This window comes from Microchirus variegatus (assembly GCF_963457635.1).
Source record: "Microchirus variegatus genome assembly, chromosome: 13".
In the NCBI taxonomy this organism is placed as follows: domain Eukaryota; kingdom Metazoa; phylum Chordata; class Actinopteri; order Pleuronectiformes; family Soleidae; genus Microchirus; species Microchirus variegatus.
In genome coordinates this window covers 15,260,679-15,280,741 of record NC_139814.1, presented here as the reverse complement: position 1 = coordinate 15,280,741, position 20,063 = coordinate 15,260,679, and the positions used below count along the sequence as shown (strand labels likewise).

General features: G+C 41.8%; 2 protein-coding genes across 2 annotated transcripts; both read left to right on the top strand.

The window, feature by feature from the left end:
- Window positions 1-742: 742 nt before the first annotated feature.
- Window positions 743-8,419, top strand: dync1li1 (dynein, cytoplasmic 1, light intermediate chain 1; the record flags this gene model as incomplete). Its single annotated transcript, XM_083899753.1, has 13 exons — window positions 743-846; window positions 1,137-1,210; window positions 3,198-3,314; window positions 3,408-3,638; window positions 3,845-3,999; window positions 4,101-4,194; window positions 4,705-4,840; window positions 4,919-5,030; window positions 5,163-5,222; window positions 5,355-5,399; window positions 5,489-5,576; window positions 5,656-5,778; window positions 8,284-8,419. 13 exons carry the CDS (start codon window positions 743-745, stop codon window positions 8,400-8,402), a joined length of 1,458 nt encoding a protein of 485 aa, XP_083755879.1. The 3' UTR covers window positions 8,403-8,419.
- Window positions 8,420-11,883: 3,464 nt separating this feature from the next.
- LOC310936221 (catenin beta-1-like) lies at window positions 11,884-19,775 on the top strand. Its single transcript, XM_083900241.1, has 17 exons — window positions 11,884-12,008; window positions 12,990-13,039; window positions 13,562-13,771; window positions 13,873-14,123; window positions 14,263-14,501; window positions 15,358-15,559; window positions 15,682-15,826; window positions 15,973-16,076; window positions 16,234-16,368; window positions 16,484-16,687; window positions 16,810-16,968; window positions 17,053-17,172; window positions 17,280-17,430; window positions 17,524-17,645; window positions 17,971-18,031; window positions 18,213-18,408; window positions 18,828-19,775. Exons 2-16 carry the CDS (start codon window positions 13,027-13,029, stop codon window positions 18,401-18,403), a joined length of 2,307 nt encoding a protein of 768 aa, XP_083756367.1. The 5' UTR covers window positions 11,884-12,008; window positions 12,990-13,026; the 3' UTR covers window positions 18,404-18,408; window positions 18,828-19,775.
- Window positions 19,776-20,063: the final 288 nt, after the last annotated feature.

Here is a 20,063-nt window from a genome sequence, read left to right as displayed (position 1 = left end):
TACTGAGAAATGCAAGATCATGTATTTAAGGCAGGGGTCTCAAACTGATGGCCCAGGGGCCACATGTGCCCCCCCCCCCCCAATCGATTACACCCCCCCCCCCCCCACTTAATATCATGTTATAATGAAAACATGGCCCACGACTTCACCGTCTTTTAAACACAGTAGCTGAGGCGCAGCTGCCAGCGAGGTGATAGAATATAACATATGTTTGCTAGCAATCTTTTTTATAACAGTAATAGTAAGACATTTTGTCATAATTATCAGTTGTTGTTTTTTTCCTACTTTTTGTCGGCGGGCCCCCTCATGACCACAATAGATGCGCATTGGCCCCCAGGTCATTTGAGTTTGAGACCCCAGATTTAATGTAATGACAATTTTAAAGATTACATCCTGCAAAGTGCACGGATCTATTGGCAGTGCGCTACGACCCCGATGGGTCCCGAACCCCCTGTTTGAGAACCAAACCCTTAGATAATTACTAAAAAATGCATATGGCCCTACACTACAGTCTGTCACTGATTTACATGTGGTACCAAAAATACCAGTAAACTCCCATTCAGTGGTTAGTCAAGTTTCCTCATCCGTCACTTCGCAGATGAGGTCACGCGTGGAGCCGTGAGCACAGCTTTGTGCGGGACGGACCACGCCCCGGCCCCGGCGTGCGGTGCAACAGACTGGGGTTAGCGCACACTCAGCCGCTACATCCGGGCGCTGCGCTCGGTCTCCAAACCCTGCGAAGATGGCGACGTCAGGGAGGAGTGCATTATTATCCTCCAATTCCACTGGACCTAAGGGCACACTGGACAACTCTAACCAAGAGGAGGATGACGGGCAGGATTTATGGTGGGTGATGGTTTCTGGTTGTTGTTTTTTTGTTAAGCGGGTTTGTTGAGAGCGTGGACTCAGTGGGCTCAGTGGGCGCAGAGGCTCCCATTGTGCTGGGATGAGGATGGTTTGACAGCTAGCCCGCTAACGAGGCTAACTAGCATCAGCACCAGCACTGCCCTGGCTCCCGTCACACTGCAGCACTAGCTCGCGTTAGCTTCTCGCTGTCATCAGTTGTTTGTTTGTATGTGTGGTAATGAATGAAGAGCGCGTGTGTTTGTAACGGGGCTGCTCTGTCCCCTCTGCAGGTCCACCATCCTCAGTGAAGTATCAACCCACTCGAGATCTAAGCTACCGTCTGGGAAGAATGTCCTGGTCATGGGTGGGTATCTGTGTCTCTCTGCAGTCTCCTGGTTAGCACCGTCAGCTGCTCATCATGTCATAACACGGCTGAAGCTGAGCTGAGCCGAGCTGAGCTAGCATGGTGCTTTGTGTTCAAACCTGGTAGCTTGAGCGTCGGCTAGCAGAGAGGCAGAGAGGAGAGACAGGTGTATTTGTTGTCCACGCACATTTAGACATTCTCTTTACTCCATTATCATCCTCTGAGACAGCGTGGCCGCTTTAAAACACTGCAAGTCATTGTAGCATCCATTCATGCTAGTAGCGGCTAAGTGGAGGTGATGCTGACCAGGGGCGAAAATACAATTTTTTTAAATTGTTTTTAATTGTTGTTTTGACAGTTTATTTGAACATGTCAAAGAAACGGACAAATACAGGCATAATAAAAAGAATAAACAGAGTAAAAAAAAAAGAAAAGACAAACAAATCTATCTACCTTCTTCATCCCTTATTAATTATTAATTAATTAACATATTTAATCACCTTCATAATTTTGTGTAGAGCTGAATTCTCATCATTATAAACATAATATGTAATACATTTTCTCACTGTTTATTAACTTAACCGTCTTATACATAAATATACAATAATAATCATATAAGCGCGTAATACAGTATATTATAGAGCTGAAACAATTAGTTGATTAATTGATTATTAATCAATTGCTAAATTTATCATCAACTATTTCATAATCGATTAATCGCTTTGAGGCTTTTTTCATCATTAAAACGAGACTTGTTTTTTTCAGCTTCTTAAATGTGACTATTTTAATATAAAATCCTCTTTATTTACATTGATAGAAAAACGGGAAAACAAAAGGAACCAGTAATAGTAAATAAATAAGTAAACGTTTTACACCTGGATTTTGTACACGCACTTTAAACTGTTGAATGATTGGACACTGCAGTGCTTTAACACTGCTTTGTTCCACAGTCTCTCCACACTGATTTAAATACAGAAACCTGGTTGTAATAATAAACAGTAAAATGTCAGAGAGTAATTCCTGTCTGACACTTTCTCCTTTGCTCCCCTTTGAAATTTGTTGCATGTGACATGTTTTGAACATGTTCAAATGCTTTAAATAATTATATTACTTGTCTGTTATCATTAGTCCTGTTAAAATACACATCTGACTTAAAAACCTGTTAAAAGTTCTACAAGATGTGATGAATTTAATTGGAGGACAAACAGGCCAAATATTGTTACATTTATACTCCTAATTAGAAACTGGATAGCAGTTGAACTGAACATCTAAATCAAAGATATTGTGCCTTCAACGACCTTCACCCTTGATGCTGACAAGATTAGACAAACCATTGAGCTGTTGTTAAAACACGCGGCCATTGAAGGAGAGACGGTGCCTCCCTGTCTCTCTGTGTCATCATCCACGTTTAAACACACACTCAATGTCTCTACATCCGCCTGAGATAATCCACAACCTGCTACCCACTCCAGCTCTGTAAAGACAGCACATAAGCAAAAATAGGTAGTATGCCAGCATTAAAGCAGTTTGCCCTAAAATCTTATTTAACCAAGGTCCTTAAAATGGCCTTGGATGATATAAGGCACTGTATTATCATAAATAAAACATAGTTCTGTGAATGTGGTGATTAATTAAAATTCCATTTTATAAAACAAGTGCACAAACGTGCAGATTGATCTGCCATTAAGATAAATTTAAGAACCATATTTGTGCAATATTAATTTGGGATTATTAGAACCTGGGAGCTGCTGAAACCACTGAAGTTGCTGCAGCTTCACTGAATGAATCAATGCATTATACAAAGACAAACATCTAAGCGAAGACAATTAAACAAATCTAAACAAAGAATAATTAAAAGACAACATAGGAACGTATACAAAGACAGTATATTACTAGTTACTAGCTTTGCTATTTGGTTCATGTGTGGAGAAAATAGAAAAAAATGTATCCTGTCCATCACCAACTGATTTTATTTGTGTGCGTCTAGGTGATGTGGGCTCGGGGAAGACCACCTTGGTTGCAAAGCTACAGGGGGTTGAAGAGTACATGAAAGGGCGTGGCCTGGAATACCTCTACTTCAGTGTCCATGACGATGACATTGATGGTAACCAGCCCCTGCTTGTAGTGGATAAAATAACCACATCCGTTTATACGTAGAATAAATAGTGTACTAAAGTGGTGCGTGTTGTGTGCTCAGACCACACCAGGTGCAATGCCTGGGTGTTGGATGGAGACCTTTACCACAAAGGTCTGCAGGGAGTAGCCGTACCAGTGGATTCAGTCAGCAACACGTTGCTGGTGATAGCGATTGACATGTCGCGGCCTTGGAACGCCCTGGACACCCTCCAGAAGTGGGCTGCCGTCGCTAGGGAACACATCGACAAACTCCGGATCGCCCCAGAAACGCTGCGAGAGCTGGAGCAGAGACGTGAGTCATACTGACAATAATCAGGCCAACTGGTGTATTAGAAAACAAGGTATGATGCTGTGTTGTTGTTTTTTTCTTTGGATGAAAATGTCCTTAGAGCTATGGATCGGGGGGGGGTTGTGTTTGGAGGTCTGGTTAAACCATGCTAGGTCTTATTATTTCCCCATCGTTGTTTGTGTATACTCATTTCGTGTGGTTATGTGTAGTTGTAAAACAGTTCCAGGAGTACACAGAGCCAGGCAGTGGGGAGGATGGCACCCCGCAGAGGAGGAGTGAAGAGGAGGAGAGCGTGCTCCTGCCATTAGGAGACAACACACTCACAAACAATCTGGGCATACCACTTGTTGTGGTCTGCACCAAGGTACACACAGTTCTTGCTGGGCTCTAAACTTTGCTCAAACATTCTTAACCACTCAAGAGAAGTGTACTTGTACCTACTTATTTTCTGTCTTTGCTCTTTAGTGCGACGCCATCAGCACATTGGAGAAGGAGCACGACTACAGGGACGAGCACCTGGACTTCATTCAGTTCCACATCAGGCGTTTCTGTCTTCAGTGTATCCCTCACAAATTCAGCATTGTCTAATAAATGTTTCCGTTGGCTGCCGTGGACTAAACGTCGCTTAAACTAAACATTTAAAAAGTCGCAGAGAACTAATTGAATCGACGATATTCATCTACAGGTTTTGGGTTCTGCTGAATTAACGTGATAAAGTGCCAAAGCCACAGTTCCCAGCAATGGTATTCTTGCACTACTTTGACCACTGTCTGCTGTGTTATTATTGATATTGCTTTGTTGCGAAGAGAGTTTGATAAAAGTCACAGATCAGCGACTACCACTTGACAATGTTTGTTTATAGAATCATTTCATCAGTCAGGGTTGAGTGCACACAGTTATTATACTTTCAGTGGTTATTGTGTCTAAAATGAGCTTTATTTCTTCTGTGAAATGTTAGAAGTTAGTCGCGGCAAGAATAAGTTTTCTCCGTGAATTATTATGGTGTCGAGGTTTGTCTTTGTGCCCCGATGTGATGTGATATTGAAAATGCCCTTGACAGCTGTGTAAGACGGCGCATCTCTAGTTTACACCTCAGTGAAGGAGATGAAGAACCTGGACATCCTCTACAAATATCTGGTCCACAGACTCTACGGCTTTCCCTTCCACTGCCCTGCACAAGTAGTGGAAAGAGATGCTGTCTTCATGTAAGAGCGTGTCCGAGTCCAAGGACTGTGTGTCCACCTGTGTTTGTTTTGTAACCCTCCCTCTCTCTCGTCTACCAGTCCATCAGGTTGGGACAATGAGAAAAAGATTGCCATACTTCACGAGAACTTCCAGACAGTAAAAGCCGATGACACTTTTGAGGAGGTAGTAGTTAAACCACCAGTCAGAAAGGTATGAGCACCCAGTAAACAAAACCACACTTTGTAAAAGCTGTAAGCTTCACAGGATATCTGCAAGGTCTAATGTAGAACTTAAAAGAAAATGCTCAAAGAGAAACCTGTTTTTCCCCTCTTCTCTCACCAGTTTGTCCATGAAAAAGAAATTCAAGCAGAAGATGACCAAGTGTTTCTGGTAAAACTGCAGGTCAGGAAACACATCAGTTATGTTGATGCTCGTTGGTTTGCTGCATGTGGGAATTGAATCTGACTTGACTGTCTTGATATGCTAATTAAGTACTAATTGGAGGGAGTGTGCTTATTGTGCTCTAATTTGCAGTCGCTGCTCGCCAAACAGCCAGCTGTAACAGCAGGGCGACCCGTGGTGAGAGATCGTTTTTTCTTTACTTTGTCTCATAGGCTAAATAAAACAATTACAGTGTTTGTATGTGTGAAATAAACTGTTGTTTATAGGACACCACCAGCAGAGCACCCACTGGTTCCCCCAGGACGAGTAATCGCTCTGCAGCGGCCAACGTAGCAAACACCATGCCACAGTCGGGTACGTCATCATTGCACACGTCCATTGCACTGCGCCGTGTGTCTGTGTGTGTTTTAACATGGCTTCTTGTCTACTGCAGGTCAGACCAGTGAGGGTGTGTTGGCCAACTTCTTCAACAGTCTACTCACAAAGAAGTCAGGGACAGCTGGGCCTGGGACGCCCGGTGGTGGAAACAACACTCCAGGAACCGTACGCAAGTCAGGTGAGAACACACACACGGGGGCCAGATACACACGTGTAAAGTAAAAGGCCACACTGGATGCATGAGCAGCATATCTGCATCACAGAACATCACTCATGTTAACAATAATACACTTTATTTATATAGCACTTTTCTTAACAAGTGTAACACAGTCCAATCAAGCAAAGCTAATCAAATATTACACGGCATCTTGCCTGGTGAGATAAGGAAAGAAAGAAACCCCAACAGATCACACAATGAGCTAGTCCTAGGTGTCAATGCAGAGAAAAAGATGTTCAGCCCTATCTGCCTCGGTTTAGTTGAAAGGGATATCGGGGACTGTATGTACACTACTGTTCAAAAGTTTGGGGTCACCTATACAATTGTTTTGTGTTAACTCGCACACACAAGAGTTGCAAAATTAATAGAAAAATTAGTCAAGACATTGACAAGATTAAAAATAATGATTTTTATTCAAAAATTATAATTTTGCCCTTTCGTCAGAAAACCAGCAAAACTGTTTTCAGTGGGCCTCTAAATGAGCCTCCATACACCTATGTACATATTCCATTAAAAACCAGACGTTTGCAGCTAGAATAGTCATTGACGACATTAACAATGTAGAGAGTGTATTTCTTTTTTCATTTAATTAGTATAAAACTTTTGAATGGTAGTGTACCTATTAACATTGACTGTTTTAGACTCTGCAGCAGTGAACTTAGGAGTCCATATAATTCACTACTTTTATTTCACAAACTCTGATCTTAATGGAGCTCCAAAATGAACCCCAAAAAGTGTTTACATTTATCTGATTCTACTCTGATAGAGGTCAGCTTTTCCATCACATAAATATTATGCATTACTTAAACCCAATCTTCTACCTTAGGCACCTCTGTCTTCAGCCACTTTCTGATGATAGCTTTTGTTACTGTCAATGAACATGATGAATACAAATTTGTCTGCCGAATTTGTGATTATTTTGTTCCTCTTTGCGAAATATAATACCTCAAACGAAAATTGAAGTTTCACTTCACAAAACGTACCCCTTGCATTCTCGTAGTTTCTGCCAATGTGGTGCAATCGCAGTCAGTTTAAGTATAATGTGTAATTGTCTAGTTCAACAGCATGTACAACAAAGCAGCAGCTGCACAACACACCTGACATGCCTCCAGTGTGGCCCCAGCCCTAGATGTTGATACAGTGCTGTGGTTCTGCGGCACAAAGCAAAGCTAATATTCCACTCATCGTGCTTCATCTTCGTCCTTTTTTTTGTTTTCACCTTCCATCTGCTGGCCTTTTACTTTATCACCTCTGTCCTTCATGACACATGGAAAAAAAAGAGATTCGTGATATGATCTGAGTGCATTGACCATCAGCCACACAAACACATCAGTCATCATTTATACCTGTTTGTGACCAAATGTCATTTCTAACTTCACTCATAGTCTGTGCTGTGGATTTTCACTGTTAACATCCTCCATAATGTTTGTATGTATGTGCACTAGTCAGAGGATGCTGGCCACGTTAAGGTGTGTGTGATAGAGACTCTTCATTTATTCTTGCTTGTGTGTTATTGTTCATTTTCAGAAGCATCCATTTGTTCCTTCCCCCATCCATCCGTCCACCACCCTCCACCCTGAGCCTCAAACTTTCTTTAACAACCCAAGGTGGAATAATGCAGGGATCAGGCCTCCTAAATTCTATAGCATATGAACTGGCCTGAGGACTATAAATGAAGTTAGTTTGTTCAATGTGTACTGTGTCAATATGCAGATAATTGAAAAAAAAACGGTGTGAGTGCTGCTGAGATGCAAACTGAGAACTGGAGTCGTGGTCCAGGAGACGATCCCATGGCTGCTTGTTTGTGTGATTTGCCTTTATTTCGTTTGCAGCAAAGCTGTCAGTTTTATTTACTCTACATTTTCAGTAAGATTTCTGTCTAAATGAGAAAAAAAGGGGTATATTTCTAACAGCAAGGTGACTGGATTTAGCCTATATGTATTGGAAAATGTGTATTAATCTCCCGCTAGTGGCCATGTTGACATTTATGGAAATTTAACCGAGCAAACGGGCCAGGTGCCAGCTGAATCGCATCCCTGATTTTCACCCTTTTGCTCCCCCATTGATTTGATGTATTCATTTATTTATTGGCATGTTCCATTGCATTTCTCACAACTAACATTTATCACAATCATGTGACCAGCACGTGGTTGAAATTAGGGCTGGGCACCAATGGGAATAAATATTCACTGAGTATCACAGAAGATCTAAATCCAGGTCAGAATAAAATGCGTATTGCTGCAATACATTATGTAATATTTAATGCAAACAATTCTATGTCATCTCAAATAATAAAACAGTGAAATTAGAATATTCACATTTCACCCAGCTCTTATTTTAACCGTGTGTATTCTACTTACTGCATCATGCCTTTATCACCTATTGAAGCATTGGCTAACCGCCGGCGGGCCTCTGTGATTTGCACTATATCACATGTTCATGTGTATCTACCTACACTAAATGCAGGTTCCAAGCTGGGCCTGAGTGATGTACAGGCAGAACTGGACCGCATATCCAGCCGGGAAACGGACTCGGACTTGTCCAATGCCAACGAGTCCCCTGCCACCGACGGTCAGGACACATGAAGACAAACACATTTCACCTTGCTCTCCTCCCATGCTCGACCTCAGTCACCTTTCACCCTCCCCTTGTCCTTCCTCCCTCCCTCCAGCCTCAGCAACTTCTCCATTACAAAGTTGTGGGGAGAAGAAGGGAAGTCAGAGATTTCGGAGGGATGGACTCTTTTGGGACTTTTTTTTTCTCCCTGTTCTCTTTCAATTTCTCCTCGAGATGAAGAACTCACCCACACTTCCACTACATCATCTCCCACACACTATTCTCCATTCCTTTTCTTTTTATCTTCCTGGCTGGTTACGCTGAGGGCGAGTATCTGTCACTGTCATGGCTGTCTGTTACATGAGAGTAAATGGTTGGCTGGGATGAGAAGAAGGGATGGGTGGGTTGGAAAAAAAAGACTTGACTGCAAGAGTGAAAGCGTTTTATCCATCCATTTCTTGTGATGGTTACAGTTAGTGTTTTTACAGGAGGAACTGCTGAACTGAGCAAGTCGAGTAAACTGCACTTGGGTACTATAGGGATGATTGTGTGTGTGTGTGTGTGTGTGTGTGTGTGTGTGTGTGTGTGTGTGTGTGTGTGTGTCTAATGTATGTAGGGCAGTTATGCCTGAACAGAGGAAGGAATTATGAACAACAAAAAATATGCCTGAAACAAAATTGCAAACTTTTGTTTTTATTAGATGAAGGGACAAACATACCAGTATTTGTGTGTGTGCGTATGTATGCGTGTCTGAGAGAGTGAATCGAGTAAAGAATATTAGGTTACTTCATCCTGCTTAGGCCTGTATGTTGACAGATGTTGGCTGTTTGCATTTCAATACTATCTTACACTGCAGCCACTTAAACGATGCATACAGAGCGGCTCTTTTTACTGGTTTACACAAACCAAGTCTGATTAATGAATATACTACAAAATAATAATAATAAAAAACACTTCACACTCCAGCACTAGTACTAGTACTACTGTGTAGAAGCCACCCAAGGTCTATCATGACACCCAGCTCTACAATTGGACAAATTGGACAAATCCCCCCCCATGTGGTAAATAAGGCTCAAACCTGTAGATACCTGGCAGTGCACTGAAAAGGCAGAGTGGTAGTGTTGGTGGGTAGCGGAGCTTTATCTGTACAGAAAGAAGCACTGGTGATGCAGTTTAATAGTTTGTGGGCAGGGTTATTGGGTGGACAAGGGGGTGAAGAACATTAATTTGGATAAGGGGGTGGGTGGTCACATCACAAATGTACAGTCATCGTCTCGCTGATTGGTTCTGTTATTTCAAAGCTCTGTGTTGGCGTTTGTATAATCAGATCTGAAAACCAGTCAAATAAAAGGTGTATTTATTCGGAGTCATCCACCTGGCCTCTCTCGTTTTCTTTCACTTCTGTCAATGAAAAGAGAGGTGATTTAGGGGATCCTTTAGGTATATATCTTTGGATTAAGCGGTTCGTCGTCACGCTGTCCCTGCTGAAGTGCAAAATCCTGCATTTGTATTCAAACAATATGCATATAATTGGCTTTTTAATGATTCCAATGTTTCTGGAGCACCTGGTGCAGAAAATGGTCGACATAAATGGTTGTAAAGAAAAAAGAAAAAGAGCAGTTAATGAAAAAACCTCAAAAGTAATTTTAAATATTGTTTGATCTTTGAAATTAGCTCTTAGCACTCTGGATGTCCCTCATGTTTATATTTTCCATGCTGCTCCTATCATCGCTCACAGTCAGTGGAACACATTGCTCTTGTCACTGCAGTGGAAGACGGAGGAGGATGAGCCACGTATGTTTTAATTCTGAGATGAATGATAAAATACCATATGAGGAAATCGTTCAACCCTGTGAATGAAGAAAAAAGATGCTGTCACACCTCCATTTGCTCTGGTCTCATGCAGTCTTTGCTTCTTAATCTCATCACTGTCCACATTCTGAAATTATTTACACATGTAAATGTGCCTGAATATATTTATACTGTACTATACTATATATGAATTGAATAGGAAACACTTCAACTGATTATTGAATACAATAAGTGGTTGTACGCTTCTTTTCTCCACAGTAAGTGTGTCCTCTATGACAAGTTGGACTTTGACCTCTGATCTATGGCACGTGTGTGGCACATGAACATGCACTTTACTTTGTGCTCCATTTTTATTATTTTCCTTAATCAAAACCTTTGGATTCAGTTTTGTCAAACAGTGCTTAAAGGAGTTGTATGTAAAAACATGTATTTAGTCATAAAATGGCCACAATATATCATCAGAGATGCCACGTTCAATAGAAATACTGACTTCACCGTTTCTGTTGTTGAAAAATAGTAAAAGCGCCCTTACACAGGAGAACAAGTTTAGAAATGTCCATCAAAAATGTGTCAAGTTTTTTTTTTTATCCACATGTGAATTACATTTTAAGAGCCCTAATGGTTCCAGATTGAACCAAATCTCAAAACATCACCCTATTACCCTAATAATGTCATAGCTCCACCTCTCTCTTGCATTCGCTGTAACTATCTTCGTCATCTTCTGCTTCTCATGTTTTTAATTGTGGTTCTGTTCGGGTTGTGAGTCGGCATTAACTGGTTATGGTTAGGGATGACTGAGGCTTTGTCATAGCACCATGTCCTAAATAGCTGTGCAAATATGTATGTGTGTGCAAGTAGATGTTCAAGTACAGACAATTAAAATTACAGCCAGCCAATGAACCAGTACCCACGGGGTAGATACAGTACACACATGTAATTTTATACAAGGCACACAGGCAACATTCACACCTCTCATCATACATAGGATATTATTATGGGATGGTGCAGAGGATGGATGGTATGATAATAGTTAACTACAACAAAAACTATAGAGACAAGCAAACCAGCATTTTATTGTGGAAATTGATTGTTTTTTGCCCGTGTTTTGTTTTTTAATAATGTCACTATATGGAATCAAAGTGTAGGTTGTAAGACAATTCTAATACAATGATTGCACTTTAAAATTACAAATAATTCTGCTGATTTTTCTTTAACCACTGTAGCCGATCATTTGCAAACTAGTCCACTTTAACTGTCAGCTTTTGGTTTATATACGAGACAGTGGAGCTTGTTGAGAAGCTCATATTTATATGTGCAAATGATGACTTAATGCTGATAAATAAATACATGATATAGTCCTGTTTGGGTCTCTGTGATAAGTGCATGTTAATTAAAGCCCTCGTATCCTGAGCAGCTCATGAATCACATTCCTTTCTAATGAATGCACCTCGCCCTTCCCACCACCAGAGCAGCAAGTATCACGGATCTTTCATTTACGTCAGTGAAAATGGGAAATAGGACATGGTCCTCAGCTCTTAACATAAAAAAACGACAACGATTGTGAAAAATGGTAGTCTCAACGCTATAAGTTTGTATAAAATGGCGCCCTATTTTTTTCCTAGTGCGGCGGAATACTATATTTTCCCCTCCTCTCGCCATCTTGATGCTCGATCGCATAGGCGGAAGCAGCATCTTCGGCGGAGCAGCCGCGGGTGTGGTTCGGACTCTCACGGGTGGTTCACCTCGCAGCGTTTTCCTATTTTCAGCCAAGAGAAAAGAGGAAATCTCCCTGACAAGAACCACGGAGGAGCCGCTCGACTCTGGTAAGAAATGTTGTGTTTACTACGTCTGTTACACAAGCCATTTACACCGTATCTGTATTCGGTTTTTCAAAGAAAATCCTCTTTGACGAGGGAGGGGGCTCCGGTGGGGTTTTCAGATGTGGCTGGCAGCACAGCGGGTTTTGTACGGTGGCGCTTGGATCTACTTTTCATACGTCCTGGCTAGCGAGGCTAATCAAACCAGAATTCAACATTTGTAGGGTTTTCACTGAAATTTGAGACTTTGACAATTGATTAACCCACACCAGCGAATGCGTATCATAGCTGTTTCGTTAAAGAGTGCGTCTTCATTATTTGGACCCGGTGAGTGATTCGCTACACAGTGTTTGTTTATGTTAGCTAGTTTGCTAACCAGTCGAGGGGTTAGCTACGCATGTTATGTTAGCCTAGCGAGCTTTCAAGGTAAGTTAGCCAACCTGTTAGCTTGTGTCGGTGGCGCTAATTGTTTGTTAAACAAATCTGTTGATGGTTGAGTTAACCTTTGATGGTAGCTGCGGGTTTTGTTTGGTTTTGACCAGCCAGCTCGCTCGTAGTCAGACCTACCATGAGAGGAGGAGTCATTGAAGTGATTGCGGGGCGGAGGGGAGAGTTTCTCTCATTGGAAACCCAAGCTGCGAGGTCGGAACTTGGCCGTGGTAGGGGGAGGGGGAGAAATATGCCTTTGATGTTCTTTGCTGCTGAATGGTGAATTGTGTTCGTGCTGGCCTGGAAATACCCACCGCTTTGCTTTCTCGGTTGGAGGTGGAGGCTCGGCATTTCCCCCCTCATAGCTACGTTAGTGAGCCAAACAAGCGTCTGAATCAAAAGGATCTGACACAGGTAGCGCAGAATACAGTCGCTTTATCAGTGAGAACACGTAGCATAAACGCATAAACATTGCGACTTTGGCTCAGCTTTGGCAAACAAGAAGTCGAGGTGGAGTGCGATTTGTCTCAGTTTCCCTGCAACTCTTCCATTTTACAGACAAATCTGCTGTGCGGGCTGAGGGCAGGCAAGAACAATGGCTACCCAGTGTAAGTATGAAAAAACATCATAACGCATCTTAATATTTGATGTCACTTTTAACATGGCCGTTCAGAAGTCATTTTGATGGCCACATTAAAGACTTGCAGTGTACATGAATAAGATACTTTGAGCCTTTAAGTGCTGTGGTAATTGGAAACTTTGGAGCCAGGTGAGCACATGGCGTCCTTTAGAATGCTCCCTGCTCCTTTTTAAGTTTATTCTTGAGGAGGAGGACATATTTGTTAGGATTGTAAGTGGATTTTCATATTAACACACATTTGCTCACATAGAATGTCATTTTAGGTACGTATATTTCACACATCCCTGTTTAAATCACCACTTTAAGTAATAAATGAAACAATTTATCCTGATTTTCAATAACTTGAGATTTGTATTTTTTTCATATATGGTTTTTGAAACCTGTGAGTTTACTGATTTTAAGAAAGGCTTTGCTTCAAGTTAGAAACTAAAGTAAAAGTAAGTTGTTTTTTTGCCTTTTGTTCCTTATGTTTTGCCCTTTCCTTTTGTAGCTGATTTGATGGAGTTGGACATGGCAATGGGAGACAGCAAGGTTGCTGTGAGCCAATGGCAGCAGCAGTCTTACCTGGATTCAGGCATCCAGTCTGGAGTCACAACCACTGCACCATCTCTGAGTGGTAAGGGTAATCCTGATGCTGAAGAGGATGATCCATCTCTGTACGATTGGGAGTTCAACCAGCCCTTCACCCCAGAGACCACAGGTCTGTAATTTATAATTCATGTAGTATTGAGGCTACTCAGTCACGCGCTTGTCAAATTTCTGTGATCGCTTAGTGTCAATCTTCATGTTGTCATTATTCAGACATCGAAGGTTATGCCATGACTCGGGCCCAGCGCGTCCGAGCTGCCATGTTCCCCGAGACCTTGGAGGAGGGCATCCAGATCCCACCCACCCAACTGGATGCTGCTCACCCAACCGCAGTGCAGCGCCTGGCAGAACCCTCTCAGATGCTGAAGCATGCCGTCGTTAACCTAATTAACTATCAAGACGATGCCGAGCTGGCCACTCGTGCTATCCCCGAGCTAACCAAACTGCTCAATGATGAAGACCAGGTTTGTTTTAAATGAACTTATGAGAAGTTGAAACACTACCTGTTGAATAACTTGTGGTATTATTTAAGCCATTGGCAATCAAGTTTGTGTACTCTCTTCTTGGATCATAGATCCCTAACGGATATTACCTGTGTCCTAGGTGGTTGTGAATAAAGCAGCTGTAATGGTTCATCAGTTGTCAAAGAAGGAGGCATCGCGACACGCCCTGATGCGCTCACCGCAAATGGTTTCTGCAGTTGTTCGTGCCATGCAGAACACTGGTGATGTGGAGACTGCTCGTTGCTCTGCTGGCACCTTGCATAACCTCTCTCATCATCGCGAGGGGCTTCTTGCAATCTTTAAGTCTGGAGGCATCCCTGCCTTGGTCAAGATGCTTGGGTAAGAAACTGGAGAGGTTGTGGTAATAGTTCGACAGATCATGTTAGAGGAACTTGTCAGTGTACATTCAGTTGAATGAATTTGGAAACCCATGAGCTAATAAGAATATTTTGACTGGGTAGTTGTTTATTGGGGCTCCTTGTAACCTTTTGTTTAATACAACATTGTCTTGTGTCAACCAATAGCAACTTCTAAGGTAGAATTTAATGCCATTAAGACTAGTAAGACATGTTTTAGTATAGCCTCTCTAGTGTTGTATTAATTACCGTCTACTCTGAAGTAGCATTGATTAAGTAAAAACTGAGCCAATTTATCACAGTGACAATCTCCTCCAGCATCAGCCCATTCAGTTAAATATCAACTGGTTAAAAAAAACACAATACAACCGAAACACAATGACGACATGCTCAGCTAACACATTTTCACTAAGCGTCTTGCTTCACAGTAGTAAGTAAAGAATACCCCACAGCTCAATTTGAATATTCCTCTATTTAGTTCTTTGTTTGTGGTTCACCTAAAGAGTCTCAAGTTTTCACTTGTTTGATGTCGCATGCATTTCCACAAAAGTATCACATTACCACCCTTTGAAAACACAGGCCATGAGCAGCAGTCTAAATACGGAATACATTTTAATGTGTTTGTTTGCCTACCACTGGAAAAATTGCAATAATGATGTACACTGTAAAGTCACTAATGAGCTTAAAATTAACTTTATATAATGACTTTCCTCTGTTCCTTGACTAGCAAATTTGCAAATACCTGAACACTAGTGCTCAGATTAGGAAAATCATATTCTTGGTGTGTTGGTTTTAAAGGATTAATATTGTTTTACATGCATTTATTTTTGTGTTTCCAGCTCACCAGTGGACAGTGTGTTGTTCTATGCCATCACCACACTCCACAACTTGTTGTTGCATCAAGAAGGGGCCAAGATGGCGGTCCGTCTCGCAGGTGGACTGCAGAAGATGGTTGCCCTGCTCTCAAACACCAACGTCAAGTTTCTGGCAATCACTACTGACTGCCTGCAGATCCTGGCATATGGCAATCAGGAAAGCAAGGTATTAGAGCGGCAGCTGTTTTCTGCATGCATTATCGAGTCATTTATCTGTTAATACATGTCTAAATGTCTCTGTTTGCTTTTAAAACTTCTGTACTCATATTTTTTTCAATTATTTTTTAGTTGATCATTTTAGCCAGCGGTGGCCCCCAAGCCCTGGTCAACATCATGAGGACATTCACATATGAGAAACTGCTGTGGACCACAAGTAGAGTGCTTAAGGTGCTCTCAGTATGCTCAAGCAATAAGCCTGCCATCGTAGAGGCTGGTATGTACATACTCATATAGCAATTGAGTATAATTCTTAAAGGGTACTTGCACATAACTCTGCAAGTACTCTAACTTTCTCTGTGAAGAACAACTGTGCTGTGTGCTCTGATATAATGAATTTGTTTTACCTTGACATGTGTGCAGGTGGCATGCAGGCCCTGGGGCTCCACCTCACAGACCCCAGCCAGCGTCTGGTCCAGAACTGTCTCTGGACACTAAGGAATCTTTCAGATGCTGCCACTAAACAGGTACAACACTCTCTGGTCACCAAATTATTGAGCCCCAGGTTTGCTCATTGGAATCTTTTTGATTAAAAATGAGAAGAATACAATCGGTAGAATATATGCGGAATTACTGGGAAAGCTTTTTTTTTCTATTTGCTGACTTGTCTTCTGCTCTCTTCAGGAGGGAATGGAGGGTCTCTTAGGAACCCTTGTCCAGCTGCTGGGCAGTGATGACATCAACGTAGTGACCTGTGCTGCTGGCATCCTCTCCAACCTGACCTGCAACAACTATAGTAACAAACTCATGGTCTGCCAGGTACTAATGATATCTATTTTGGTGTTTTTTTATGTATTTGGGCTGAATTCTTTGTTTGATGCCTTTTTTTCTTCCCCACACAATAACATGTAGTCGACTGATCTTATCCCACCAGGTCGGAGGCATTGAGGCTCTGGTGCGAACAGTGCTCCGTGCTGGCGACAGGGAGGACATCACAGAGCCAGCAGTCTGTGCCCTGCGTCACCTGACTTCCCGCCACCAGGATGCTGAGATGGCCCAGAATGCTGTGCGTCTTCATTACGGCTTGCCTGTGGTGGTCAAACTCCTGCACCCTCCGTCCCACTGGCCACTAATCAAGGTCAGTAGCTGTTCCCATATTGCTCTCTTTCCTCCAAACTAAATTTGCATATTCCAACATCTGTGATTACATGGATTTACTTCTACCCCCACCAAAATATTTATATTATCCCCTCCATCTAGGCCACAGTTGGTCTGATCAGGAACCTAGCTCTTTGCCCAGCCAACCACAGTGCTCTGCGTGAGCAGGGAGCCATCCCTCGCTTGGTCCAACTGCTCGTCCGAGCTCACCAGGACACCCAGCGGCGCACCAGCATGGGAGGCAATCAGCAGCAGTTTGTGGTGCGTGACCAAATCAGCAAACCTTCTTCCGAGTTGTGTGGATATTAGTGGTTAATTTCCTTTTTCCTGACTCACTCTTAATAGGAGGGTGTGCGTATGGAAGAAATAGTGGAGGGCTGCACAGGAGCTCTGCACATCCTGGCCCGGGATGTGCACAACAGAATTGTCATCAGAGGGCTCAACACCATTCCACTCTTTGTCCAGGTAGAAGAGAATCCTGATATCTCAAATCTTTGGACTGCTTTTGCCTCTTCTCACTATTCTTTTCATGCAATATATGCATATCACTAACTATATTTTGTCTTTATCAGTTATTGTATTCTCCAGTGGAGAATATCCAGCGTGTGGCAGCAGGTGTGCTGTGTGAACTGGCACAGGACAAGGAAGCTGCCGAGGCAATCGAAGCCGAGGGAGCCACGGCACCTCTTACTGAGCTGCTGCACTCCCGCAATGAAGGAGTTGGTGAGTAACCCTCTATAAATACAGACTGTGCATACATTTTGGATCGTCTGTGAGAGTGACTTGACCTGTGTTTTGGTTCATTCCCTCCTGCAGCAACCTATGCTGCAGCTGTGCTGTTCCGCATGTCTGAGGACAAGCCCCAGGACTACAAGAAACGTCTGTCAGTGGAGTTGACTAGCTCTTTGTTCAGAACTGAGCCCATGGCCTGGAATGAGGTACACACACACAATATTATATTATATCAAATTCTATCACATTGACGAGGCTATGGATGACGATAAGCCTGGACTTGGATGCAGCAAGACTTGTTTTTGCCTCCAGCACCCTAAGATTGGAGGGAGATGACAGTTGCCTTGCATCTGCAAAGATACAGTATTTTATTTATACAGTAAATTCACATTAAATTGACAATGTAATATCTATTGCAATGAAAAAGTGTGATTAACGACATCCACTGAGGAATTAGTTTCAGCAATAAAAATTGTGACGAAAACCAGATATGATGACTTTAACAACTTTTTTCTTTCTTTCCTTTTATAGACTGGAGACCTGGGGCTGGATATGGGAGCTCAGGGGGACCCTATGGCTTATAGGCCAGATGGTGAATAACATTTTCACCTCTCTGATAATTATCTCTCCCCTTTTCTTTATGTAATGTGATATTTCACATCATCTGGCGTTTATTAAAATAAGTTTATTGTATCTATATCTTAATTTATATGAGACAAATTATATTTCATTGAATTTTGAGTGGTAACAGAAAGTTTTTTGCGCTTTTTCAGATGGAGCCTACAGGACTTACCCATCAGCCTACGGCCAGGACTCACTGTTGGACCCCATGATGGAAGGTGCTGACTACCATGCCGACACTCTTCCCGACCTGGGCCACCACACCGACCCACTGCCAGACCTTGGCCACACCCAGGACCTGATGGACAGCAACCAGCTGGCCTGGTTTGACACTGACCTGTAGGAGTGGTGAGATGGGCTTCTCTTAAACTCTCAAATCACTTGTTTTCTTGAGTGGAAACTAGAGCTGCAACTAACGATTATTTCCTTAATTAATCGTTTGGTCCATTAAAATGTCAGAAAATGGTGAAAAAAACGTTGATTGGTGTTTGTCAAACCTGCAAATGACGATGTTCTTAAATGCCTTGGTTTGTCCATTAACCAAAATTATTCAGTTTCAATGATTTCTTTGTGGAGCAAAGAAACAAATGTTCACATTTAAGAAGCTAAAACAATTAGAAATCTTGTTTAAATAATGAAAAAAGCTTCAAACGATTAATCGATGATCAAAATAGTTGATTAATTTAATCATCGATTAATTGTTTCAGCTCTAGTGAAAACTGTAATATGTAACTTGATTCCTGTTTTCTACCTGTGTTTATCTGCAGTTGTACTCTGATAGAACCTGCATCGTGATTGGCCTGTATTGTCTGGAGCAGCATTATTATTGACCTGTAGTGTTGTTGAAGGTAAAGAGAGAAATAAAGGGGTCTAGGAAAGTGCCTGACACAAGAAAACAAACAAGATGGTTGCCATAGGAATGTTGAAGCAAGTCAAAACGGGGGTTAAAGAAAGGGTTTAAGAATCAGGTGTGGAATCGCACAGTGGAGGTCTTGGAGCAGGTTACCTATATATGGATGAATGCACATGAGGTGGATCTTAAAAGTTTGAAACACATGTTTTAGCCTTGCCTGTATTCTTATCAGTTTTTGTTTCTATTTTTCCTATTCTATTTTTTTATTTCATTTTGTATTACTCTTTCTCTGTTATGGTACTGACCCAGCTTGCCTTCACACTAGCCATCTTCATTTTCTCTTCAATGCTAATCATTTGTAATTTTCTTTTCTTTTCTTTTTTAAAAACGTATATTACATGTAGTGTTAAGTTATAGTGATATTATACAATGTTCCTTTGGTTTATGGCCGAATGTGTAGAACACTAATAATCAGTTGAATTGTACTCTGACTTAAAGTGTAACATTGTGTAGTTTTTTTTATAATCTCAGAAATGGAGAAATATGCATTCTTAATATGTGCTTGTTTAAGCATAAAATATGTCAGTGTCACAAATGTTCTAAGGAGGGAAATGGGTAAAATTGAGGGTGGGCCGGGGATAAATCTAGAGACAAGTGTTTTATATACAGTATCACTGGTAGGTTATCAACTATTTTGTATGCCGTCATTGGATGTCTGATAGAAAAGTCTTTAACGCCATCACTGGCAGTCAAATAAAACCCCGGTTTTATTTGCCGTCAAGGGTAGCTTGGTTGACGAAAAACAGTTGTTAGTCCTGCTGTTCTTATTATCTTGGAGACGAGGTTATGACACGGCTGAACAATAAAATGGCATTTTATTTCATTTCGTCTCGTGTCTTCTGTTCTTACATGTGAAGTCGACGAAGCTTGTTTTGAAACGGATCTACACTCCACAAGTAGTTTGTAAAACAATTAAACAGGATTTATAAATGTACTTTTACTCTTAAAAGTCCAGTGTGTGGGATTTACCTATATCTACTGCTGAAGTTGTGTAGTGCAGCTGAATATCTATTATGTGATCCTTCCCTTCTTGGCTTGTAGGGGAACTATGGCATATGGCAAGCTGTTTTAACATTTAATCGCTAGACTG

Excerpts from the sequence above, each read along its gene's own strand:
- LOC310936221 (XM_083900241.1), top strand. Across the intron at positions 13,772-13,872 it reads CTTCACCCCAGAGACCACAG|ACATCGAAGGTTATGCCATG; the intron begins GTCTGTAATTTA and ends GTCATTATTCAG. Across the intron at positions 16,688-16,809 it reads CCCACTGGCCACTAATCAAG|GCCACAGTTGGTCTGATCAG; the intron begins GTCAGTAGCTGT and ends CCCTCCATCTAG.